The sequence below is a fragment of the Camponotus vicinus genome, unplaced genomic scaffold (genome assembly GCF_025532165.1).
Source record: "Camponotus vicinus isolate PSW18456_S1 unplaced genomic scaffold, iyCamVici1.0 SCAF_3, whole genome shotgun sequence".
NCBI lineage: Eukaryota > Metazoa > Arthropoda > Insecta > Hymenoptera > Formicidae > Camponotus > Camponotus vicinus.
The window spans coordinates 12,179,102-12,192,179 of record NW_028141967.1 but is presented as its reverse complement, the minus strand read 5'-3'; the positions used below and the strand labels follow the sequence as shown (position 1 = coordinate 12,192,179).

Below are 13,078 nucleotides of genomic sequence, written 5' to 3'. Positions count from 1 at the left end.
ATTAGTTTAAATTATTTAATAATTTATTTTAAAATACTTTTGATATATAATAAATTAAAAGATACTTACAATGTTATCCATGACTCATCTATTTTAATTTGTGCAAATAGGGCACATGTCGCAGGGCAATATTTGATTTAAACATTTTCTGCATCCTTTGCATGACATATTTTCCAAATGAACATAAGCTATGGTTCTATGTTCTCGAACAGAACTAGTTTCTTCAAACTGATGCGGATCTTCTAGAAAGCATTCGGTACAAAATTTTGATCCATTTTCCATGTAATAATAGGAAATGCAACATATCTTTGTTGCTTCGTTATATGTTATTATTTCAGGTATGCTTAAATCTCGCTGTTTCTTTTGTAACCGTTCATCAAGAATATCGACACTATTGTCACTATCATAATCACTGTCCTTCGCCAAGGGTTCTATATCAGATCCATCATCTTTCATCTCTCTCCTCTCTCTCTCCTCTCTCTCTATCTCCATCCTCTCCGCCACAACTAGATCCATCCAATAATCGTAATCATCATCCGTATCGTCGTCGATGATAATTACGTTTTCTTCAGCCACCGTATCATCGTCGATGATAATTACGTTTTCTTCAGCCACCGTATTGTCGTCGATGATAATTACGTTTTCTTCAGCCATTGCACAAGACCACCGAAACACAGAAGAGCAACGAAAGAAATGATACTCTAGTGCAGCAGACCAACGAAACACAGAAGAGCAACGAAAGAAATGATACTCTAGTGCAGCAGAGTCCTCTTCATTTGAGATATTTCGGGGTCCGACCTTTTCGAGCAATCTGTGAATCATAGCGAGATAACAACACATTTTTAACCCTAGGTTCAGTTACAAAAATTTTTTCTTTGTGCCCCCCAACAATCTCTGAAAGTTTGTTGGTTGAATATAAGAAGGATCGAAGCGCATCAGATCATAGTACGTGATTTGAAAGCGCATCGACACGTCGGTATAGCAAAAGTATAGTCAAAAAGTGTAGTGTTCTGTCAGAAAGTAGTGTTCTGTCAGTGTTGTGTGATAATATATATATAAAAATGGAAGACGAAGATCACGCGTTGTCATCTGACAGTGATTGCATTAGTGACTGCAGTGAGAACTCCACGGAATTCAGAGAGAAAATAGTATCTGTTGCGGAAATTAATGCTTTAAACGCACGTAGTACAAAATTTTGTATCATATACTTTTATTATTCCACGGGTGGTGCTTTAGCTGTATGTCCTTCGTGTATGATTGCATTGCAAGGCGTGGATAGCCAAATGATGTATGCTGTTCGAAAGCATAAAATTGAGACACTTGATGCGATGGATGGCCGATTCTGTTCAAGTTGTAGCGAGCCGTTGTATATAAGATTTCCGTGCAATATGTGCCCAATTTGCACTCTGTGAAGAAATGGAAAACGTCGAGCAGACTGAACGCGACCTGGTGGAGCGGTCCCGCCAAATTGCCACCTTGGGCGAATATTTTGCATGGCTACAACGATGCAACGAGTACATCGAGTCGCTGGAAGAGCAAAGTCGGATCAAACGACCACGATTATCGATCGGGAATCGACAATCGCTGATTGCTCGGATCGCGCGACTCGAAGGTGCAAAGACTCGATTGCAGAGACAGTTTATGCTCAGTGGTGATAATTACAGTGGCGACAATAACGCGGGTGCCGGATGTAGCGCGCATCAAAATGAACTTGTGTGGCGCGAGATTGATACCGCGTTCGATAACCGTATTCTGACCGGTGCTGTGATTAACGCAAACCATATCGAACCTCGTCAATTTCTCGAGGATGCCAAAGACATCGTGCTCGAGCAAGTGCAAGACGTTATAAGAAGACACAACAGTGTAAAAGTGAACACTATATTCAACGGTGAATTTGTGTCGGGTGATAAGCGTGCGAATAAAAGTATCAATACGAGAAACTGTGAACTCTTTCGCACGTCTGATTTACACGAGTGGTACGAGCGCAGCGTTATCGAGCCCACCCTAGCATTGCTAGAAGAATTTCAGGAACGCGATAGTGGCTGGGCATTGTCGCGAATACAGAATTTAACTGTAAATATAAATAAATATAATCCTATGCGCGCGGGATGTTATATTAAATTGCCGCGAGAAATTATGATGAAGAGAGCTGTAATTAATGTACAATCCAGAGACAATGCATGTTTCGCGTGGGCAGTGGTGGCCGCTCTATACCCCGCAGAAAGGAAGGCGGAACGGGAATCTTCATATCCCCACTATACGACGGTGTTAAATGTACAAAATATTGAGTTTCCGATGACGTTGAACCAACTAAAAAAGTTTGAACATATAAACAATATCTCATATCAACGTGTACAGCATCGAGAAAGAAAACAGCATTGTCCCGATACGTCTTTCGGAGCAGAAACGGGATAAAAACGTCAACCTGTTGTATGTGGAAGACGGCAACAGCGTCGGACATTTCGCATGGATCAAGAACTTATCCCGGCTCGTGAGCTCGCAATTGAGCAAACACAAGAATCATAAATATATCTGTGATCGGTACGTATAATTTAAATAGTTTATGTAATTATAAAATATAATGCATTGCATAAATCTTTAATTTAAATATTCTTTTACAGATGCTTGCACTATTTCGGATAGGAGGACAAGTTGCAGTCACAGACGGTAGACTGCGGAAAAATAAACGACTGCGCTATCCGATTGCCGAGCGATAAGGACAAGTGGCTCGAGTTCAACAACTACACGAGGAAAGAGCGGCTTCCATTTGTGATCTATGCCGATTTGGAATGTGCGTTGACAAAGACTGACGAAGAAAAAAATTATCAGCATCATAAGGTGTTTAGTATAGCGTATTATATGCATTGTTCGTTCGACGACTCGTTATCCGCGTACCATTCTCGCCGCAGTATTGATTGTATCGCGTGGTTCGCCGAAGAACTTAAAAATTTAGCGTTACGTGTAAAGACTATTTTAATGACTACAAATGTCTCCATGGTAAATTTAACATCGGACGAGTGGGAAAAATTTCACAGCGCAACGCATTGCCATATTTGCGAAAAACCGTTTACGCAAGAAGACGATACACGCGTACGCGATCATTGTCATTTGACCGGACGATATAAGGGTCCCGCGCACTCAAATTGCAATCTAAATTACAAAGAATCATTATATATTCCGATAGTCTTTCACAATTTATCAGGTTACGACGCGCATTTCATTATCGAGGATATAGCCACAGCGTTCGAAGGGGAAATCGAATTACTTCCGATAACCAAGGAAAAGTATATATCGTTTACAAAAACTGTTAAAGTTGCACAAGACAATTGGAAAAATTATATAAAATTAAGTTTTTTTGATTCGAACAAATTTCTTACAGCAAGTCTCGACAAATTGGCATCTTATCTAGACAAAGACAAATTCAAAATTTTAAAATCAGAATTTCAAAATTTATCTGCAGAAAATTTCAGTTTATTAACACGGAAAGGCGTCTTTCCGTACGAATACGTCGACTCTGTAGATAGGTTGCAAGATACGTGTTTACCACCGCGCGAATCGTTTTACAGTTCTTTGACCGGTGAAACTATATCCGAGAGTGATTACGCGCACGCCGAGAACATCTGGACGCGATTCTCCATTCGAACGCTAGGCGAGTATAGCGATTTGTACCTGAAAATCGACGTCTTGTTATTAGCCGATATTTTTGAAAACTTTCGCGATAGTTGCATCAAAAGTTACGGACTCGACCCCGCGTATTATTATACTCTTCCCGGATACACGTGGGATGCCATGTTAAAGCATACAAAGATTACGTTCGAATTGCTTACCGACATCGACATGGTCATGTTTATCGAACGCGGTATACGCGGTGGTCTGAGTCAGTGTTCCAACAGATACGCGCGCGCTAATAACAAGTACATGCAACAATCGTACGATCCATCGAAACCATCGTCGTACTTGATGTATTTCGATGTAAATAATTTGTACGGATGGGCAATGTGTCAACCGTTGCCCTATGCCGATTTTCGATGGGTCGACGACGTGTCGAATTTTGACATAGCATCGATCGCGTTAGATTCGCCTACGGATTATATCCTCGAAGTCGATCTCGAGTACCCGCAACATCTTCACGATACGCACACTGACCTTCCGTTTTGTCCGACACGCGACAAGCCGTCCGGCAAGCAGCAAGACAAACTCCTCGCAACGCTATACGATAAGAAGCGTTACGTGATACACTAATCTACAGCAATGTACGCGACACGGCCTTCGCGTTACAAAAATACATCGCGTTTTACAATTTACACAATCTCCGTGGCTTCGCAGTTATATCGAATTAAATACACAGTTTAGAACACTCGCGAAAAATGATTTTAAAAAAAATTTATATAAACTGTGTGACGTTGCCGTCCCATCCGCCCCGGAAATCTTCACGGGGCGCGAGCCGAGCGGCCGCGCCAGAAAAAGATTGCGAGAGCCGTATCGAAATCTCCGGAGAGACGAGCCATTATCCTTTTTCGCGCTAGTATTAATTATTTTTTTGTATCATTTTTGTACGTCGGGCAACCCGCCGGAGGGAAACCAGAAGAGGCCCAAGAGGAATCATTACGACAGCCGATACGACAACGCCGGAGGAACAGAGTCGCGGGTGGATTTCGCCCCCTTCAAGTAAAGGAAGGAAATCATCTGTCTTGTGGGCCGAAATAACCGGGCCGGATCGGCGCCACCCTCAGAGGAGGGAGGACGGAAAATCTACCTCCGGACGATCGTAGATAACAGGATCGCCGAAAGTCAGCATTTTTAAAGTATCGGGGCCGTTACGATCCCCGATACGGCGTTGTCGCGGGGCGCAGTAATACCTCGCGTGTCGCGGCGCTATTGGCCGCTAATCCGCGCACTCCTGCGCGCAGAATTGACGCCGCTATCGACCCTGGATCGCGAGATCCAGGGACTCACTCTGGTGCGAGCGCTCTCAGCAGATAGTCGCCAAAAATTGTCGTTATTATTTTGTGCTTCGTTGTCGAGATCCAGTCGAGAGGACGAGCCGAGGATCATCCCCTGGCCACGGGAGAAAGTATCGGTGAGGTTGCCCATCGCTATTTTGTACGCCACGTACGCGATTCCGTCCGCGGACCGGCCGTTCTGTCGCCGTCGCTATTTTCGTGTCTCGTTGTCGCTCGGGCCTTGTACCGAGCTCGCGATTTTCGTGTATTTCGGGCGACCGGAGACAAGCGACCGAGGCATCAAGGACGATCGTAACGTAGGCCGCAGCTGATAAGGAACCGTTCGTCTCTCTCCGGGATTCGGGGTGTCGTAAAACGCGTAGTGACCGGCTCTCGTATATCGACCACGTGCGCGGTAAATCGCGGGGAATGCGTCCGCTATCCGTGCTGTCGAAAAGAGTTGTCGAAACCGCGTAAGACATCCCCGCAATCGATCTCCGGGCAATTTTCGTCTGTAATTAGCGTGTATGTGAGCGTGTGACCGTGTGCGTGTGACGACGTGGCAAATGTCGTGCTGTCCTTGTCGCTCTTGATACTTGTACGAATTGCGTTTATTGCGCGGTATTTGTCGTACGTTGGAGTGTGTCGCGGTGCATAATAGATTAAGAAAGTGTCGAAATTCGAGGGTTTCGCATAGATAGAAAGCGGTACGCCGAAAAGAGGCGAAGCGGCGTCCGACGGCTATCGAATTCCGAGCGAATCGATCTTGCTCGTAGCAAGCGAGATTTTTCGTCTTCGCAAATCGCTTGATTACTATCGCTCAATTATTAAGCCTCATTTAAAACATAGCGCTGTCGATTAAAAGAGCGAGTAACAAAGGGAATAGATCTGTTAAATGCGTCCTCGAGGAGATTGTCGAAATTTCCGTTACGCTCTCGAAACGCCGTTCGGTTTCGCAAAGTCCGGCCATAAAAACGGGCCTGAAGGACGATAAATATCTCCGCTGTCTTGCTATGGTTATCTATTCTCTGGTATTGCTATGGTTATTATATATCACCGCTGTCGATCTGTTGTACGTTATTTCAAATTTTCGCATTTATTTTAAACTCAGTTATATTTCGTTAATTCAGTCTCGCTAATTTATGTCATTACTACTATTTCTTTCTAGAACTTGTTATTTCTTTCCCTTTATATTCTTTTCTATTATATTTCTTTTATTTAAATAAATTTGTTACAGTCTCTTTTCTATTAAATTCGCGTAACTTATTTGAGTGTTCGTTTGTCGTGAGCGTTAAATCCCGTTGTGTTCGTCAATTTTCGTAATCACCGACCGCCTCGCATAAAATAATTCTGGATCCTTTTCAACGGACCCTGCCCCTCTACCGTTAGGTGAGCTAGTCGGCCCATGGCGAAACAGGCTAACGTTCTTCGCGTTATTCTGACGATTTTGCGAACTGATACGTGGAAGACCGTATCTGGCGCCCAACTTCGAGGTCTCGAGACGGCCTTCGCTTCGCCGCGGCTCGCGCGAGAACACCCTCCATCTGAGTTCCTCCGAGCGCGAGTATCTCTATCCACCTTGTGTCTTTTTTTTTGACGGCGTTTTCGCTCCCCATTAACATCCTCCTCTCCAACACCCGAGGAGGATCGAAAAATTAAAAATAAAAAGACGTCGCAAAAATTTGGCGCCCAACGTGGGGCCACGCGTTGAGAAGGAAAAAGTTCGGGGAGCTAATACGAATTAAATTATTTAGTCGAATGATTGCTTTTGTCGTATATTCGTTTCGCTTGTCGTTAACGCTTTCGTTTGAAATTCTTTTCTTTCGCCGACCTTTACGTGTTTGTTGTCGACCTTCGATCGTTTGGACAATAACGGCTTTATCTAGTGTTATTGAGTTATCGACGTTTATGATCACGGTGATCTTGCCACGTCTTACTGAGTTCGAGCTTATTTATTTTGTTTCGAGTTTTTCTTTCTTGATCGCATGAGTCAGGTCGATCCAGAGGACGACTGGATTTTCGTGTTAAATCGCGAACAATTGCTTGAGGAATTACAGCGGCGTAGACTTTCAACGGAAGGAAGTTATTCGATTCAGACCGCGCGTTTGCTGCGTCGCGTACGCAAAGATCGAAAATCTAATACGGGCAAGATGTCGGACGAGGAGCTTTTAGAAGTTCCTACGGATGCAATGGTTCGACCTGATAGTCCGATGGATCAGGCGAGATCTCGCGCGCCTTCCGGCTCCCGCGATACTCCGCGCTCGATGGGGCGAGATTTCTCGCGCGAAAACGCGGGAAATTCCGCGATGACGGCGTACAACGTCATGCGGAAGTGGAATTTGAAATTCTCGGGTGCGAGAGGGGAAGACGCGGAAACATTTTTACTTAGAATTGAGGAAGGTCGCGAGTTAATTCCCGTACCCGACGAAGACATTTTGCGTTGCTTGCCGTTCTTTCTAACGGGCATAGCACTTCATTGGTTCCGTAGTAAACGCGATCGGCTGTCGAATTGGACCGTTTTTAAAAATGCGTGGAGAACGCGATTCGGGGACCCGGATTTTCAATTTGCTCTTCGCGAAGAAATTATGAGAAGGACTCAAGGGGAACATGAGTCTGTCGCCGATTTTTTGACGTGTCTTCGAGCCATATTCGATCGGTTGTCGCCACCGTGGACTGAATCAGAGCAAGTAAGCAGCGCGTTTCGAAATTTATTACCGCGCATACAGCAGTCCATCCGTCGAAATGAGGTAGAAGACTTAGACGCTTTAGAGGATTTGGCGACTCGCGTGGAGGCTAGTTATCAGCTGTCGCAACGCTATCGGGCTCCCCCGACTCCGGAGAAATCTCTGTTTCCGGATCTCGCGTACCACGCACCGCGCAATACGAAACAGTCTACACGAGGCCGGGAAACTCTTGCCGCGTTGAGTACGCCTAATGCGGAATCAGAAACGAGATCTGCCTCTCGCAGGGAGAGGAAAAACAAAAATCGCGCAACTCGAGCCGCGACCGGAACGGAGGCCGCTCAGACAAGTTTGTCGTCTTCAGGGGCAACGGCCGCAGAATCAAATGCTTCGCGAAATTCCGCATTAAAATGTTGGAATTGTGAGGGTGTAGGTCATATTTCGAGAAATTGTTCAGCCGCTCCGCGACTACATTGCTATCGTTGCGGTCGAGCGAAAGTAACGTTACGAACGTGTCCCGACTGTTCGGGAAAAGAATAAAGGAGTCGAATAATAGGGGGGACCCGACTCCTATTCAAACCCAACCCCCTTTTCGTGTCGTTAATTGTTCTCGTGAATTTTCGTTCAGTGCTTTTGGTTGTCGTGACATCTCGTCGATGTTATTTATCCGTGTTAAATTATTAGGAAACGAGATTAGCGCTCTAGTGGATTGTGGTTCTACTCGAACTTTCTTAGGTTCTAGCGTTGTCGAATTGGTGGACAAATTGAAATTAAAGTTTCGAAAGTCGGATGGCCGACGAGTAGTTACGGCGACCGGCCAAACGACACGCGTTAGGGGGGAGGTGGATCTTCCTTTTACGTTGTTTGAAAGGACGCTTTCTGTGAGAGCGTATGCCTTGCCGTCATTAGCAATATCATGCATACTTGGGCTTGATTTTTTGGGGCTATTTGGTATGGTGGTCAATTTTCCACGCCAAGAATGGTACTTTGAGGATGAACCCGCCGTTGTGTATCGTTTCGAGAACCAGCCAGTGGACCCCATTTTTCACTTAAATTTGATCGAGAATTCGGCTAGTCGTGAATCAAGTAATTATTTCGTGTCCGAAATCGCGAAATTAGCAGACCGAAAGTCGGATGACGGCCCGCGAGAAATTAGTCTTCCCGCGGAAACGACCCGTGTTCACAAAATACGGGCTCGGCTGTCGAAATCTGATCCGCTTATTTGCTGCGGTTTGAGTGAGTTGTCGTCGCGCGAAAGCCAGCGATTAGAAAAATTCTTAGAGGGTCATATCGTAGGCGATCCGAATAAACCGGGAGCGACTAGTTTGGCGGAGCACAAAATTGATGTCGGCGGACATGCTCCGATTAAACAGAGGTATTATCCCGTTTCGCCAAAAATTCAGGAAGCGATTTACGCGGAAGTAGATAAAATGTTAGCGGCGGGGATTATAGAACCATCTAAAAGCGAATGGTCTAGTCCGATCGTAATGATTAAGAAACCTAATGGAAGCTATCGATTTTGTCTGGATTTTCGAAAATTAAACAGCGTTTCGAAAAAGGATGCGTATCCATTACCGTATATGAACGCAATTCTCGATAAGTTACGATCGGCTAGTTATATTTCGACTATCGATCTAAGTCAGGCCTATTTTCAGATTCCGCTCGAGAGAAATAGTCGCGAGTTAACGGCGTTTACGGTACCGGGGAAGGGGTTGTTTCATTTTACTCGAATGCCGTATGGTCTCACCGGTGCCCCCGCGACATTTCAGCGTTTACTTGATCGGCTTATAGGTCCTGAAATGGAACCGCATGCTTTCGCTTATTTAGATGATATCGTTGTCGTAACCCGTACTTTTGAAGAACATTTGAGTTGGTTGAAACGCGTACTAGATCGGATAAGAGAGGCAGGCCTTACAATAAATCCTGAGAAGAGTAAATTCTGTCGGTCACAAGTGAAATATCTTGGGTTCCTGATACAACAGGAGGGGCTCAAGGTTGACCCTGATAAAACCGCGCCGATTGTCGAATATCCGCCACCGAAGAACTTAAAGCAATTGCGACGATTTATAGGGATGGCGTCTTGGTATCGCCGATTTGTACCGCAGTGTGCGACGCGCTTAGAACCGCTAACTCGTCTCCTCCGGAAGGGTTTCTCTTGGGAGTGGGGGGATGAGCAAAAAGCTGCGTTTGATTCTATTAAATCGTGCATCACGTCACCGCCTACGCTGTCGTGTCCGAATTTTGAATTGCCGTTTGTTTTACAAACGGATGCGAGTTCGGTCGGTTTGGGAGCGGTATTGACCCAAGAAACGGAAGGCGTAGAACACGTCATCGCGTTCGCTAGTAGAGCGCTGTCGGAGGCCGAAAAGAAATACTCTACGACCGAGCAGGAATGTTTGGCTGTCGTTTGGTCGATTAAAAAGTTTAGACCGTATCTCGAGGGGTATACTTTTAAAGTCATCACGGACCATAGCAGCTTACGCTGGTTACATAATTTAAAGAACCCCACAGGTCGATTAGCGCGATGGGCTCTCGAATTGTTGGAATATGACTACGCGATCGAACACCGGAAAGGAGCGTTACATCATGTTCCAGACGCGTTGTCGCGCATGTATGAGACTACCGATGAATTATGCGCTGTTGCGATTACCGGAGACGCTTGGTATGATGCACGCGTTCGAGACGTGGAAACTAATCCGCGTAAGAATTCGGGTTGGAAAATTGAAAACGATCAGCTGTATTTTCGAAAGCCGAACGCTGTCGTTTCTCAAGTTGTCGACGATCTCGAGCAATGGAAACTAGTACTTCCTAAAGAAGCGCGCGCGAACGTTATTAGGGAGGCTCACGATGTTCCACAATCAGGTCACTTAGGAGTCGAGAAAACATATCAGCGAGTAGCGACTCGGTATTTCTGGCCGCGTATGTTTCGTGGGGTAGCGGATTATGTCAGACATTGTGACGTTTGTCAGAGGACAAAGGTGGAACAGAATGTGCCGATGGGTTTAATGGGACGCCGAGCTGTCGAAACTCCGTGGACGGTCGTAGCGGCGGATATTATGGGTCCTTTTCCGCCGAGCAAAAACGGTAACGCGTATATTCTGGTAATCCAAGACCTATTCACCAAATGGATTGAATGTAGCCCGCTCCGGAAAGCAACGGGCAAAAAGATTCGCGAGCTTTTAAATGAATTAATCGTTAACCGTTGGGGCGCGCCGCGGATACTGTTGACGGACAACGGCACTGAATTCATCAACCGCGAATTACAGGCGTTTGCGGAAGAATATGGCATCGTTCACTCGACCGTACCTCCGTATCATCCTCAGGCAAATCCGGTAGAACGCGTCAATAGGGTACTCAAAACTATGATTACGGCGTTTCTCAAAAACGATCATCGCGAATGGGATATTCACTTGGCTGAGTTCAGATTCGCATACAACACGGCGTACCATACCTCCTTACAGGCTACTCCGGCGTTCTTAAATTTCGGTAGGGAACCCCAGCCGGTTAACACCGTGCGTGGGGGACACGAGTCAGCTGTCGAAGTCGCGGAAGCGAATCCCGAGACTTGGAAAGAGCGCATGGAAAGAATTAAGGCTTTGCGAGATTGGGTAGTAGAGAACTTAGAGGCCGCGCATAATAAGCAGGCGCATTATTATAATTTGCGAAGACGAGATCATCGTTTTGCGATTGGCGAGCAAGTCCTGAAGCGGCAGCATGTGTTGTCGTCAGCCGCTCAGAATATTTCGGCTAAATTAGCGACCAAATATCACGGTCCGTTTACTATCGCGAAAATATTGTCGCCGGTAGTGTACGAATTAAAAGACCACGCTAATAGATCAATAGGCAAGGTGCACATTAAAGACTTGAAACCCTATAATATTCCACCTGACCCTCCAGGCAATTAACCCACTAAGAATGTCGCGAGAATTTCGCGAAAGATATCGCGACGTACTAAATGCTGTCGACGAGCTGCGCCCCGGGTTTTGGACGGCGATGGCCGATGAGCTGCGCAGGATGATGGAGGGGCGCGTTACAACCAGAGGCGCCGTGGTGCGCGAATTTCCGGCGCACAGAGAGGCCGGGGTTCAAGTGGTCGTCGATACCCGGGATGAGGCCACCGAGACGACGGTCGGAGCCGCGTGTGAAGCCGCGGTTCAGACCGGGCCAGAGGACCCGGAACTGAACTCCACATCCACCGACGACCAAGAGGCTCCCATCATGGAGTCACCCTGGGACAGCCCTCAGGCACGACGGTCGTCCCCAGCTCCCTGGGAATGGCCGAGACCTCCTGATGGACCGCCTTCACCGGGCGACCCGAACCCACCAGACGGTTGCTGGAACTGTGGGTCCAGGACCCATGTTGCCCGGGAGTGCCCCCGCGCGATAACGGGGGCCTACTGTTTCCGGTGCGGCACCAGGGGATACACCGTCCGGACCTGCCCCCATTGTCGCCAGGGCTGGCTGGCCCAAGGCCCGTACGTGGAAGGCCGAGGCCACCGGGGACCAGAACCCCCACGAGGTCGCCGGGCGAGGGGTGGGTCCCGCCTAGGACCCTATTAGCAGCTGTCGCTCGCGGTCCTCCTCCACTGCCGTCATCTTATTTTTTTTTGATACGGGTTTTGCCGAGACCATCAATTTTTTTTTATGCTGTCGCTCGGTTCGAGGCCTACATATATGTTTAAGGGGAAATAAATAAGTTGCGGCAACATTCTTTCCTCATTCTTGTAATTTTCCTCCTTACAACCTACTTCCACCTTTAGTGAGACAGCTCGCGAATGTCGAACGGGAGGGTCCAGCCGCCAAACGGGACCGCGGGCCCCCGTGAGAGACGACAGCGCGAGCAACAGTTAGTGAGAGACGGCATCCTATAGCTTCTCGTTTCGGAAAGTTTATTGTTTGGTTTGTTTCGTCCCATTGTGGATTTGTATTTGTGTCTGCCTCGGCTCCGGAGACTTTGGTCGCCCGAACATGTGCGAAAGGACGAACGGAAAGTCCGATTTTGTGGCCATGATGGATGGCTGGAGCCGATACGGTCTCTCTTGGCAGGGGGGGGTGTGACGTTGCCGTCCCGACGCGCGTCCATCCGCCCCGGAAATCTTCACGGGGCGCGAGCCGAGCGGCCGCGCCAGAAAAAGATTGCGAGAGCCGTATCGAAATCTCCGGAGAGACGAGCCATTATCCTTTTTCGCGCTAGTATTAATTATTTTTTTGTATCATTTTTGTACGTCGGGCAACCCGCCGGAGGGAAACCAGAAGAGGCCCAAGAGGAATCATTACGACAGCCAATACGACAACGCCGGAGGAACAGAGTCGCGGGTGGATTTCGCCCCCTTCAAGTAAAGGAAGGAAATCATCTGTCTTGTGGACCGAAATAACCGGGCCGGATCGGCGCCACCCTCAGAGGAGGGAGGACGGAAAATCTACCTCCGGACGATCGTAGATAACAGGATCGCC

General features: G+C 47.0%; 1 protein-coding gene and 1 pseudogene across 1 annotated transcript; both read left to right on the top strand.

The window, feature by feature from the left end:
• Positions 1 to 1,416: 1,416 nt before the first annotated feature.
• Positions 1,417 to 2,643, top strand: LOC145969061 (uncharacterized; annotated as a pseudogene).
• An 8,896-nt stretch (positions 2,644 to 11,539) lies between these two features.
• LOC145969060 (uncharacterized) lies at positions 11,540 to 12,184 on the top strand. The gene has a single exon (XM_083094922.1). It carries the CDS (start codon positions 11,540 to 11,542, stop codon positions 12,182 to 12,184), a length of 645 nt encoding a protein of 214 aa, XP_082951048.1.
• The last annotated feature ends 894 nt before the right edge of the window (positions 12,185 to 13,078 follow it).

Excerpts from the sequence above, each read along its gene's own strand:
- LOC145969060 (XM_083094922.1), top strand. The coding sequence starts at position 11,540 with ATGTCGCGAGAATTTCGCGAAAGATATCGCGACGTACTAAATGCTGTC.